Source organism: Narcine bancroftii, chromosome 5 (assembly GCF_036971445.1).
Source record: "Narcine bancroftii isolate sNarBan1 chromosome 5, sNarBan1.hap1, whole genome shotgun sequence".
NCBI classification, from domain to species: domain Eukaryota; kingdom Metazoa; phylum Chordata; class Chondrichthyes; order Torpediniformes; family Narcinidae; genus Narcine; species Narcine bancroftii.
In genome coordinates this window covers 80,966,400-80,980,550 of record NC_091473.1, presented here as the reverse complement: position 1 = coordinate 80,980,550, position 14,151 = coordinate 80,966,400, and the positions used below count along the sequence as shown (strand labels likewise).

At 39.1% G+C, this 14,151-nt stretch overlaps 1 protein-coding gene across 3 annotated transcripts in view; it reads right to left on the bottom strand.

Annotated features, from left to right (window-relative positions):
• The window catches only part of LOC138763599 (uncharacterized oxidoreductase ZK1290.5), a 114,752-nt gene that overhangs the window by 18,713 nt on the left and 81,888 nt on the right, over positions 1-14,151 (bottom strand). For 2 of the 3 annotated variants that reach the window (XR_011357674.1, XM_069938020.1), the window contains exons 5-6: positions 4,357-4,539; positions 3,467-3,526 (exon numbers count right to left, since the gene is read on the bottom strand). Coding sequence is in view for 1 of the 3 variants with exons in the window: in XM_069938020.1 (XP_069794121.1) it covers positions 3,467-3,526; positions 4,357-4,539 (243 nt within the window). In the remaining 2 variants the exon portion in view is untranslated. The remainder of the gene's footprint in view (positions 1-3,466; positions 3,527-4,356; positions 4,540-14,151) is intronic. The other variant, XR_011357675.1, reaches the window with a different exon arrangement.

Here is a 14,151-nt window from a genome sequence, read left to right as displayed (position 1 = left end):
AATTGTTCTTCAACAGTGGCTCAGAAAACTGTCTATGAATTCATCGTCCACAATAGCACTGTTCATTTGGTTTTCCCAGTCTATATGTAGATTAAAGTTTATCTCTTTACTACATCTCCCTTGCCTGTCCCGCATCGGACTTGTCAGCCACAAACGAGCCTGCAGCTGACGTGGACTTTTTACCCCCTCCATAAATCTTCGTCCGCGAAGCCAAGCCAAAGAAAAGACATCTCCCTTCTCTGACCTCAGTGGTTAGAATACTTGTATACTTGAATTCAATCTTTTTCCCTCTGTAGCACTAAGCAATCATCCCTAAGCCTGGTGCCAGGTAGTCAACACAGTCTTTGGGACTTGTACTCATTGCTGCAATGAACAATATCTATCCTTCAAACTATATTTTCCCTATTAGCACGATTCTTTTTCCATTTAAGTGTTAAAGATCCATACATTTCAGATTTCTGAGTCCTGGGCTGTGACCATTACATTTTGCAGGGCTTTCCGCTCAGGGGTATTGGTGTCCCCATACCAGACCATGATGCAGCCGGTCAGCACACTTTCCACCATACATCTATAGAAATTTGCCAAGGTTTTCAATGACATATCAAACTATTGCAAAGTCCTGATGAATTAGAGGCGCTGACATGCTTTCTTCAGGATGCCATTGTGTTGGGTCCAGGAACTTCTCCACCTCTGATCCAATACACACCTTCCTGAAGTCAACAATCAGCTTCTTGGTTTTGGTGACATTGAGTGCAAGGTTGTTGGTTCAGCCAAGTTTTCAATCTCCATCGTGTATGTTGACTCATCCCCTTATTTTATACAACCCATTACCGTGATATCAGTGAATTTGTAGATGGTGTTATTGTCGTACTGAGCCACATATTCATAAGTGTATAGCAAATCGACAGGGGGCTCTGGTACTAATGGAGAGATTGTGGTGGAGATGCTCTGACCAATCCTCCTGATTGAGGTTTGGAAGCGAGCGAATCCAGAATCCATTAACACAGTGGGGTGTTAAGTCCCAGGTCTTAGAGTTTGCTGATCAATTTTGAGGGGGTGATGATGCTGAATGCCGAACTGTAGTCGATAAAGAGCATCTCAAAGTATACATTTTAGTTGTCCAGGTTCCAGGGCTTTGTGTAGAGCCAGTGAGATGGCATCCTGTTGCTACAGTAGGTGAATTGGAACTGATCCAAGTCGCTGCTCAGAAAGGAGCTGATAATGCTTCATCAGCCTTTCAAAACACTGCACCACTGTTGATGTGAATTCCACTGGTCAATGGGTCTCTCAGGTTTCGAAGGTTCTGATGGGACCCACAGCTAGAACAAGAGGTGCCCGATAAGATAGATGGGGGATTATGATGGGTAGTCTGAGAGGTAATGTTCTCCTTCTTCTGTACACACCGTCCTTTTGTGTGCTCTGAATGCAAGGTCAAAAGGGTCTTATTTCCATTCTCGTGCTTCTTGTCCGCACTGACTGGTCATAGGCAAAGGATTCCAAGAAATCAGAAGGGACATTGCATTTTTCAAAGGAAGCTTTGCAAGCATTGCAACATCACTTCCTGTTTAAAGAGATCAGAACAGTGTTTTGGTTTTGGGCATCTGCTGTTAGGCAATGAAAGTTGTGATCTGTCCAACAGTTAAGTGAATGTGATTGGAGCCTCTGTAAGTAGGTACATTGTCTAGAGAGATGGCACTGATGTTGGACCACAAATCCTGTAGTGGATTCAGTGTATTTGGCAGAGGCAGCATTTGTGGTTTCTTTTTAGTTCTTTGATCATATGTTTTGCATTGGGTTAGATGTCTTGATCTTTTCCTGAATGCACCTTTAATGTATCTTGACATGGGTCTTTATTGGAGTGAAGTTTTGTGTGGAGGGTGAAGTTTGGCAAAATATATTGTATGTAGGCCTATTATGTAGGAGACTCAATTACTCTATCAACAATGACTTGGTTTTTAGCATCTGTGAACTGCAGGCTAAATAATGAAGTTGGTTCTGGAGTGGTGGTGATTCAGGTTGAGCATTTCCCTATTGGTCCTGTAAACAGGCTCCAGTCTAGCAGGAAGATTGTGGAGGTAAGGTGCACACTCAAACATTTCAAGAATAACTGAATTGAGGAGGATGTTTTCAAAATCCCTTGCAAGTGATGGAGTCAAACATTTCAGTAAGGTTGATAAAGGCCACATCTAGTAGTTGGATTTTTTTCCCTGCATTTCACTTGGAGTTCTCACTCTACCAAGATCCAGTGGTGCATCTGGGAACAGTAGGAGGAAGTGGTTGCAGACTTTCCCTGTGTCAGGCCTGTCCAAGACCTGTCCAATACAGTCACATCTATTGTCTCACTTGAAAATTATCTTAATTGTAATATCTCCAAATTTCCCTGGCGTGTTCTTCTCTTCCCTCATGTGGACATTTACATTATGAATTGGTGATAAAAGTTAGTTATCACTAGGTTTTAAAAATCCAGCAGGGATACTGATAGGTCTCTTGTCTTTTTTTTCTTACAGCATTTGACATTTTCAACTTCATTCAGTAAAGGCTGCAAGGCAGGACCAGGTAGTTTTCTTTGGGATAGTTTAAAAGGGGCTGAAGTCAAAGAGAGAATTGTGGATGAGGAGATTTTTCAAGTTATCCCTCCTTCCAAATGACCTTAGAAGCTATGAACACCTGCTTCTGTCACAGTCATCCATTCTATGTAAATGGCTGGCACAATGTTTCCTTTACTACTATTTTCTTTTAAATTCTCTCTACTTGAGTGGGCTATGTACCATAGTGCTGTAGTCATTTTGCTCAACCTACCTTCAATCTTTGCTCTCACCCACATTTGCTGCAAGATCCTTATTCTTGATGGACGGGTGTAAGGTCAGAAGTTCCTGGAACATCATCTTATTGATCCTACCTTCTACCTGCCTCAGTCATAGTTTTCTGTCACACTTAACTGGCTGATCCTTAATCTAAGGGGTGTAACTGACTCCTAAAACAAAGTATCCAAGTAACAATATTTGGCAGCGATTCAGATGTGTTGGTGCAGAATCCAGCCACAGTAATTGCATGGATTTTTGGTTCAAATTCTGCACCAGGTTTATAGTAATGTTTTTGTGCTTTCTGTCAACACCTGTGGCTCTCTTATTTGAATTCTCAATATCAGTGGTTGAAAATTATTAATATTAATATTGCCCCCCTTCCCAGCGATTGTGACTAGTTGCTACGATAACACCATATGACTGTAATTCAATCGTCAGTGCTTTTAGGACTTCGTGCTAATGCTTTTGTGATTTACCGATATAATTACAAAGTCACTGAATAGTAATTAAACTTTCTACCAATCTATCTATGCCTGGATATTGTTTGTTAATACAAAACTTAATCCCTAAGGGTGGAGCAAAGATCAAACTTTAATTTGGGGAATGCTATAGAAGGATTTATAAAATGAAAAAAAAATTATAATTGGTTTAAAAAAACTTACCTGGCAGTTTTCCCAAATTCTTTCCTTCTTTGTAGATTTTGGAATGGTGACAATTCTATTCTTAATTAGAAATAATAGTTAATTGGCAAAAGAAAACAGCTAATCACTCAAAAATATTAACTTTACATTCTCTCCTCAGTTTGAAAGGAACTCTCAATTTCATTAAAAGAATCTTTCTACAGCTTCTAAAATAGGACAAGAGTTGATGATAGTGGGGTTGGAGTTCTTATACAAGTTCTTTGTGAACTTGTATGAAAGATTAAAATTTTATAGAAATACCAGTTCCCAATATTCTTGTGAAGGATCAAAGAAGAGGATACTGTTTCTGGGCCAGCAATGTGTGCAAGGTTGGGGCAGTATGGGGGGGACAAGCAGGGGCACCCTCTCCCTACAATCATCATTCACAAAAATATGCATAACATGAGGTTGAGGTCACCTGCACACACATTCACCTCAAACCTTGCCCTTTGAAATTCAGCAAATTTAAATTCATGTGCATTCTCCTGCTCAGGATGATTACACTGCACATCGAAAATTTGTAGACCATTCACAATAGATGTGTCAGGACTGTTTGAAAACTCAAATCAAATCGTGGAAATTCTGCACTCTGAGGGGTACGTTCCAATCAGATTTTGTGTGCAACTTTGATCTTTAATTGTTAACTTGGTATCCATAAATGTTGAGGATAGCAAATCCATTCTGTGCCAGTTTATAGTTCCTTTTATATAGCTGCTTATTTTATGGAGAAATATCCAAAAAGATCTTTACCTTAAGTAAAATTAAACACTTAAAAATTGTTCATTAAATTGGTTGCTATCAAAACGACAAAGGTTAACAATAGCAAATCATAACATTGATAATTTCAGAGAAGAGCATGAGGCTGGCCTTACTTGTACGCTCCAGCGTATGCAGATTTGAGCAGGGGTGCAGTTATACTTCGCCGCCTTTTTGATGATCTCAGGATGTGACAAAGCCAAGCCTTTGGCCAGGGGACAGTATCCTTCAAAAACTATTCCTTGGGTCCTGCAGTAGTCCATTAGCTTCTGGGGTTTCTGGAAAGGATTATATTCAACCTGTGCAACAGATTAAAAGTCACAATATAGTCCATGGATTAAATACATTTTGTGAAATGTACTGAATGATTAAAAATAATCTTAAAATCCAACATAACTTCATCATTTTAAAAAATCATTTACTTTAATTTGGGTTGGATACTTTTTCACTTTGCAGCACGTTCCTTATTGTGTGTAATTAGGTTAGAGATGGAGTTTCATATTCATTCTCAACTTTTGGACCATTATTCTGTAAATGACTGAAAGTTTGGTCTTGGTTATTGTTATGAAGAAGTGCCTTGTTTTGGCTTGGTTGAGATGCATTATTAACCATGGAAATATGTCACTAGCTCAAAGTAAAACACAAAATCACATTAGTGGATAGATTAGTGGATATGATCAAGACAAATCAAAGACCAAGCACAGTTCAAATCATTAAATGTTCTTTACATTTACAAACTACAATAATCCAACAAGCATATAGTCAGAGTAGCTGTTCTTGTGTTCACAATCTGTTGGGCCAAATGTCTTTTATCTCACTTGCCACTCTGCTTTCAAGTTGCTTCTCTGCCTCCTTATCCTTTTTGATGTTTCACTTCTGCTCTGTTTTGCTTGTATTTCTTTCTTTCTCCCTTGTCTTACTTCACTGTAACTCTTTCAGTGGGTAGTATTGTCTGCAGGCAGCTGCTCTGGATATATTCTGCAATTTCTTTTGGTGGCCTTGAGAAAAGAGGCAGCGAGCAGACAACTTTCAGTTCTCATTCTGCATTTTCTTTTCATCCTCAATAATCGGCAGGACATTGACATTTGCATTTTGAAGTCAGAAAGTCTTATTTTCTGTCAGTTTCACTGTGCGATGTAAATTGAATGCTCACAATTTCAATTGTAAAACTCAGGGCAAAATCTTTAGGGAGAATGAAGCTTTTGTTATTGAGCATCCATTCATATACTTCACTGAAAGGAATTCTTTGTTATATTAATAATTATGCATTTTACTTTTCCATATATATTTTAATAAACATGTCCCAAGCTAGACAGCACTATTCATATATTAGACAGTTTCATGCATTTGTGGCTAGAACAGCTTAATGGCACATGCTGGGATTTGTAATTTTTTTTTTGGTGACATCATAGAATTGCATTGCTTTGCCAGAAAACCTGCTCTCCTCCTACAGAACATATTGTCCACCAGTCAACAATAATCTGGCCTACATTCAGCTTTCACTTAACGCTAATCAAACTTAAGGCAAAGTGCAGGCAAGAAAAGAAACAAAAAGTTTCCTTCCGGAAGAGAGTTCACAAAGCAGACGTGACCAGGACAGTAACTTTCCCAGTAATTATGTCCGGGACTTCAGTGTAATATCAGGACCAAAACTTGAAGAACCAGAAAAATGTTTGCACATGTCAAAGATTTTGTTTCAACTTGGCATCTTGAGTTTATTCTTTTCTACATTCCTCTACATGGCACACCAGGAAAACAGAACTTTCCAGTGGATGGGGAGCATGTGCAATGTGATACGCAATCATAAATTTATGGCTTAGGTTGGATGGACCTGGAGGTCTTTTCATATCATAAATATCCATACACAAGAATTAATGTGGGAGAGATGTATTCTGTCAAATAGCTTCATTTATTAGGCAATTTCAATCACCTCAAATCCAAGGAATGAAATATAGAATCTCAAACACAAAGTCTTTGGTGAAATAGAAATTAATCTCCTTTTTTTCTAAAGAAAAAAAAAGTGTTGTTGTGCAGGATATTATAAAAATGCAAGTGACTACATTAAATAAAATTTCAAAAAATTATTTATTAAAGTTTTTCTTTTTAGTGTTTCTTTTTAGCCCCTTCCCCTTGCACAAAATAACCAAAACACTCACAACAGAGGTATGAAACTTATAATTGGGGGATTATGGGTTTGTCATGTCGGTCAGCACGCAGGCTGACTTTCTTTTCCATGACTTTCCCTGGTTGGAATGGGATGGACCTCCTCTGCTCCCCCACTAATTGGGGGGTGGATTAGGAGGGTAGGGTAGGGTGGCAAGGTACAATGGTCCACACTACAGTTGTGCCCCTATGTAGTTTAAGTAGGGTTGCCAGACCTTCAAAAAGGTACTGTAGGTTGTTGGTAATTTTCTCCAGGGGAACAGAGCTCTGCATTTCTTTGTTCCAGTGTTCAATACTCAGGTAGGAGTCGGACTTCCAGGCAACTATGCACTTCCTGGCCACCGCCAATGCAATCATAACAAATTGAATTTGAAATTTGGACAGCTTCATTGTAAGCCTTACATCCATTATGTTTCCCAACAGGAATAATTCTGGGTCCTGTGGGAATTCTTTACCTATGATTTTTTTTCCAGGGCTTGGCCCAATTCTACCCAAAAGGGTCTCATCTTGGAACATGTCCAGGTTGTGTGGACAAAAGTCCCTGTTGCAATGCCTCATCCAAATAATTCAGGTTTGGATCTGTTCAATTTTTGCGGCATCAGACATACCTGGGGTAGAAAATTGTGTTGTACCAGCCTGTACCACACATTGTTACTGCAGTCATGCTGGGCCGACATAGGTTATTATTCCCAAGTCCGACTCCCATCACTGCCTCGACATCCAGCCTGGTTTAGAGCCTTCCGTTTGGAGCAAGAAATACATTGCCAAAATGAATTTCCATGTGTTCCCCCTTCAAATCATGGCCTCTATTTCACTGCATGCTGATCGGACCATAGTTGGACCTAATCTGTACTATAGAAAAGATCTTATTTGATAAATTATACTTATCCCCAAGATAACATTAATAATCTCTGCTCATAATAGTCCTCTACGCACCTGATGCCATTACAATGCCAGATGTCCAGGATCTTGTTACCCACTGTCAATGGTATTAATCTATTTGGAGTAGAGGCACAGTTGGTCTCACAAAACATATCTATTTGCATTCTTACAAAACCTTGGGTTCTTTAATAGCAATGTATTAAGATGTCACCTATATACCATATCCTGCTTATCTGGCATTTCTATTTTTAATAATAGTGGTGAATGGTCTAAGAGAAGCCTCGCTGTATACTCAGCCTCCATGATCCTACCCTCTATGTGGGGTGAAGCCAGGAAAAAAATGTATTCTAGAGTAGGAATCATGTTGTTTTGAATAGAAGGAATAGTCCCTCTCCCTGGGATTCTTCTGCCTCCATACATCTATCAGATTCACCTCCTTCATACAACCGATGGTAGCCCTTGCTGCCTTTGTTTTAGCTATTTTCTTAGTCGATTTATCTAAGACAGGGTCCAGACAAAACTTAAGTTCTCCCCCCCCCCCCAACCAAAATGTTGTCTTTTCCCTCTGCCAATTTGTATACATTTTTTGCTCCAGGATTCTGAATGTATCTGACAGTGTACCATTACAAATATCCCTGTTTTATATGTAGTCACATGCTGCACTCTCACTGAAACACTGTTACCTATCAGGATTTCCAGCCCCCTTATTTTGAGCCAAACAAGGAGGCTATTACCTAACCCACCCATCCCCTCTTTAGCTTTTGGTGTTCCCACTCCTTATATGTGTTTCTTGGAGATCTAGCCCCTTTTTAATAAAAAATGTGTGCCAAGACTCTTTTCCTCTTCACCATTCCGTTCAAACCATTAATGTTAAAACTAATGTATTTTATACTTTTATCCATTGCCCCAGGGATTCCCAAACTGGTGCCTCCACCACTCCATGTTCACCATCCATCCAACCTTCTTCCTTAAGCCCTCTGCTCCCACTCACCAAACCCTGGAAAAGCTAAACAAACACAAAGACAACCGAACTAAAAGAAATCCAACAAGAAAAGGGGGAAAAAAAACCAACAATGACCCCTAGCATTATCACAAACCCTGCAATCCCCAACCCTTCACCATATCCCCTTATCCTATCCCTTTTCCTCCTCCTCCCCACGGTGATCGCTGCTCTCCTGCTGCCACTATATCCCTCCATTGCTCGGTCCCTGTGACCCAAGTCTCTTTCTCCCACCTTTCTCCCCTACCCCCACCCCAGAGTTCTCCGATCCCTTTTTACATTCCCATTTCACATTCATCATTTTTTTAACCTATGTTTGCGCCCAGATGTTTAACAATTTACAACAACTATTTACAGAGTCTTGACTAGTTCTCATATTTGCTCTCGTTTTCTCCCCCTCCCGTACCAACAGTTCTTTTACAAACTGTTGCACCAGACTCAATTCTGATAAAAATGTTCTCCCGCCACCCGGTAATATAACTTCCACTGGCTCAAACTCCTTTTCTTCATTTTAAAAGTGCCACACTAATATCAGGGTAAAAAAATATCTTGTCCCTCTCTATTTCCATCAGCCCCCCCTTTTCCTTGTTCCAGCTGCTGCTGCCCCCACGTTTTTCTCCCTATCCTGGTAGTACACCAGTTTTATTAGAATCGAGCAAGGTTTCTGCCCAGGGGCTGGCTTTGGAAGGGGTGTCTGGCTCTCCACCTCACCTCTTCCCCCCAATATATCTTTCCCCAGTACTCTGGGAATCCAGTTCTGGAAGAAGTCCGCAGGGTTTCTCTCCTCAGCCCCACAACTTCAATACTATTCCTGTGACTGCAATTCTCCAGGGAATCTAGCTTTCCCTAGACTCGCTCTCTCTCCCTTACCAGGGCATCAAACTCACCCTCCATCTTGGTTAACCTATCTTCATTTTCCCCCACCCTATCTTCTATCTCCGTGATTCTCCCCGTTAAACCTGTGATGGTCCCTTTCATTACATTTAATTTTTGAGCCAAGTCTTGGGCTCTCTTTTCCACAGTCCGAAATAGTCTGCTCTCCATATGTCCCAGGGCCACCAACATATCTCTTAGGGAGAGCTCAGAGTCCTCTTTACTGAGTCCTTTGGCCTAGTTGTGTCCACCATTAAAGCCATTGATGCCTTTGTCTCTCTCGCTGACCTCACCGCTATCGCTGTGGCTTGTCGCATCCCTGGTCCCAACGCTGGATCACTTTGGGCTCACCACCCCACAGTTTGAGTCCTTCCCCGCTCTTCCCGGCCTCTTGTTAGTTGTAGCGCAAGTGCAGACATCACATTCAGTGTGAGGGCATCCAACTTGGCGCTCTCACTGCGGTGGGGGTGGTGGGGGGGGGGAAGCCATGAGCCTCCTCCTCTCCCCGTGCTATTTTCCGGGGCTCCTTTCATCTGTTTGCTGGTCCAGGGTGGTATTGCCTCCTTGGTCTCAGTTCTCCTTCTGTGCAGGCTGGGCAACGTCTTCCTCCATGGGCCTTGAAGCGGTCCCCTAACTTTGGGCCATTTTTTGCTGTGCCTTGGGAGTTTTTTTTTGTCATTTTTAAATTCCTATCGTCTTCCCACACCTCTAGGAATCATTCTGGCACTTATTCTGTTGTTTTTTTCTGGCTTTCTTTTGTTGTTTGACTTGGGAGCTCTGGGGTTGTGCCTCCTCTTATTCCCCTTGCATCGCGTGACCCCCTAATAAATAATCTTTGATTAAAAGAAACATTTCCAAATTAAAAATATCTATAGTTAAACTGAAGAAGATTGGAAATATCCATTTTCACTTGAAAAAAAATTAAAAATACTTAGGAATAGAGCCTAAGTTGTTAACTTGTCCCCAGATGTTTAACAATTTAGAGCAACTATTTACAGTGTCTTGACTAGTCCCCATGTTTGCACTTCTTTGACAACTATTTCTATCATTTCTGCTTCAATTTTTGAAACTGTAGATGGTGTATGAAGGAAAATTTGTAGAAAACATAACAAATCAACTAGAAAATATTCTCTAAATATGCAAAGAGAAAAAGGTTAGTGAAGACAAATGTACATCGCATACTCTCAGGGAGAGGAAATTATTATTGGGAAGTGAGATATGGCAAGATAATTAAACACAAATGTTAATCCCATGTTCAAAAAGGAGAATGCATATTTAACCTCCCATATATATTGGAAAACCAAGTATGTAGTTAACAGAGGAAATCAATATTAGTAAAGAAATAGTGCTGAGGAAATTCATGGAGCCAAAGGCAATCAAATCTTGACCTGATAGTCTACCTCACAGAGTCCGAAAGGAGTTGATTGTGGAACTGCTGGAATCTACTATGCAAGAGAGTATAAAAAGCATTAACTGGATTGGACAAAGCCTGTCAATGATTATGGAAGAGAAATAATGCTTAGTTTGGAGGATGTAACTAAAATAGATAAAGCAGAGCCAGTGAATCTGGTGTAGTTGGACATTCTGAAGACTTTGGTAAGGTCCCACATAAGAGATTAACATGCCAAATAATTGAATATAGGATTGAGTAAAATATTTACCTTGATTAAGGATTGGTTGATATACTGAAAAGAGGATGTAGCAATAAATGGGAACTTTTTTCCAGATGGCAGTAACTGACTAGTGATGTGCTGTAATGCTCATTGCATGGGCCCCAACTGTTTTTAATATACACCGATGACATGGTTGAGGGAATTAAGTGTATCATCTTTATTTGCAGAAGAACAAATAAGTGCAGGGATGTGGGGAACGTAAGGTGTGAGGAAGATGCAAAGAGGCTCCGATATGATTTTGGTAAGTTGGGTAGGTAGGTAAGCACACAGCAGATACAGTACACTGTGGCACAATGTATACATTTGATTCTCAAAATATAAAGAGATTGCTATATGAATGATGGTGGTAGATTGATTGAAATCAAGCACTTAAATGGTTCTCCAACTGCTTGCAGAGCCTGAATGCTTGGCCTTTAAAAGGATTTGAATATGGGAGCAAGGATGTGTTGCTAGATCTTCATGAGGCCCTTTAAAAAGCTTTAAATGTTCTTTTAGAATGCTCTTTTGCTGCTTATCTGAGGAAGAATGCTCTTACCTGACAGAGAGGACAACAAATTTCTCCACATTGATTCTTGAGATGGCAGGGCTAATGTATAAATAGCGATTGGGACAACCAAGCCTATAATCATTGGAGATTTGAAGAACGAGAAGGGAATAGAAACCAGTAGGATGTCGGCAACATTAGATGCACTTGTGATGGCTGGGAATCCAGAAACAAGGATCACAGTCGTAGAGGGAGTGTGAATTTTGTACCACTGACGGCGGTGGAGAATACATTGTTGAAATTCAAGAGGGATGCTAATTTATTTCTTAATGTTAATGAGATCAAGGAATATAGAAAGAAAACAGAAACAGGGTACTGCTCCTGCTCCTATTTTCTGTTTCTATGTAACGTTTTAAACGTCATAACCTTTCTGCCTCCACTACCCTTCATACTCTAACTACTTTCAGGCAAAGATTTACTTAACTAAATTTTCCACCAATCAACCTTTGTCCATGTCTCTGCTTATTGACCTCTCCCCTTCGGGAAATTGTTTCTTCTTGTTCAGATCTCTTGTAGTTTTTGCGCACCTCAATTATATCTGCCGTCATTGGCCTTTGTCCCATGGAAAAGAAGCACAATCGAGGCAGTCTCTCCTCATAATTGAAATTGTCACATTTGCACAATGTCCAATGTAGTGCATTAATTGTCAACAATTTTTATATGTAATCTTCAGTAGAGTTTAACAACTTTGCTGAGGACATTAAAGAGTCTCTATCCAAAACAAGTTCACTGGATGCTGCAGGATATAGTTCTAATATTTTACAAAGTAATTTTAAAAGAAAACCTTTCAAAGGAGAGTTTGGGAACTTTGTAAACAAAACAACTGAATTTAAAATAAAATAATCTGTAAAAGCAGACAATTTCTCCAGAGGCAATAAGTTGAAAATACAGGGAAGAGTCACGTGATGGAGTAGAGGCCGGTCAGGGAATTCCAGCCCTCTCCCGAAAAGTTAAAAAAAAACACACAAAGCACAAAGGTACAAGATTAAAATTTATAATAAAGTAAAAATAAAGGAGAGAAGAAAATGGCAGCGAAGAGAGAAAAGTCGAAAACAACGGGAAGAAAAGAGGAAGAAAGAATGTCGGAAGAAGAAGGTGAAGGCCTTACCTGTCCGAAGAGGTCCGCTACGGAGAGAGAAGCCCGCTCAAATGAAATATAAATACAATATAACTCAAGATACAGTGCTGGCATATTACCAATTGAGATCCTACTTGAAGGACAAATTAGGAAGCTGTCTGAGGTTACCAGAGGGAAGTAACTTTGAATATGTGATTACAGATACAATGATAATCAAAAGATTTATAACAAATATGTATATTAAACTGCAAGAAAAGGAGAATGAGGAAACAAATGGTAAAACTAAACAAAAATGGGAACAAGATTTAAATATAAAGATAAAAAAGGAAACATGGGAGAAGTTATGTTCTGGAACGATGAGAAATACAATAAATACAAGGTTACGTATGATACAATATAACTGGATACACAGGCTATACATTACACCTCAAAAGTTAAATAAATGGGACTCAACAGTATCTGACAGATGTTTTTGATGTAAAAAAGAAATGGGAACAACAATTCATGCAATCTGGACATGTGAGAAAGTAGAAAAATTTTGGGAAGATCTAAACTAAATATTAAATAAAATTACAGAAAACAATATACCAAAAAATCCAGAGATCTTCCTCCTAAGTAACATAAAAAACAAAGAATTTGGAATTGATTTGGATGGTGCACAAAAAAGATTTGTTAAGATAGCTCTAGCCGTAGCAAAAAAATGTATTATGTCAACCTGGAAATTGGAAGATAATTTGAAAATACAACAATGGTATATAGAAATGAATAAATGTATTCCATTAGAAAAAATAACATATAGTTTAAGAAATAATATTGAAATATTTGAACAAATATGGGAGCCTTACATGAAACACAATAGAGAAAACCTACTGGGGACATTCACTACCTAAATTAACGAAAGGAGAAGGAAATGAAAAGAATTGACTCAGTGAAATTTCTTGTTTATTTTTATTGAATGACAACATTGTTTGACTGGTTTAATGTATCTTAGATTTTGTACTTTAAATGGATGGGGGGGGGAGGTAGGGAGGGTGGGATGGGAGGAGAGGGGGGGAGAAAATGGCACTGTATATATTTGAAAAGGAAAATGTATGTATCATGGTCAATGTGGTTTATGGTGTGAAAAATAAAAAATTAAAAAAAAAGTTGAAAATACATTTCTAAAAAGTACTCCTCCCTTTTCCTTTTCCTCTCAATTACTCATTCTAACAGACTTTGGGTTCGATATATATTAGCAAATGAGAGGAAGAATCATAGATTTACCTGTCATAACAAAAACTGTTCGAAGTATTATCAGTTAGCACCTACATTGCAGTTTGGTTATCAATAAACCAATGTTATTTTCCTTTTGCACTGCTCAGTGAAGTTCAAAATTAAATGGTCATAAGGCAGAGTTAAAAGCCATGACATACTTAGGTTACATTTTAAATTCACATTTTTTGTTATCTTCATACTTCCATTTTAAATTTCTTATGTTCATATTTATGACTGGAACTACCTCTGAAAACTTGCTTGGGGTTATTACACTTCTGATATTATAGTCAAGGTAACCAGTAACAACCACTTCTGTAGAGTTTTCAAATATAGTCAAGCAATACAAGGCAGAAGCAAGCACTCTGTTGAACAAAATTTGGTAACAAAGAATGGAGATATTTCTATCTTTGATTACAACATAGAAGGAAGCCATCTTGTAACCTA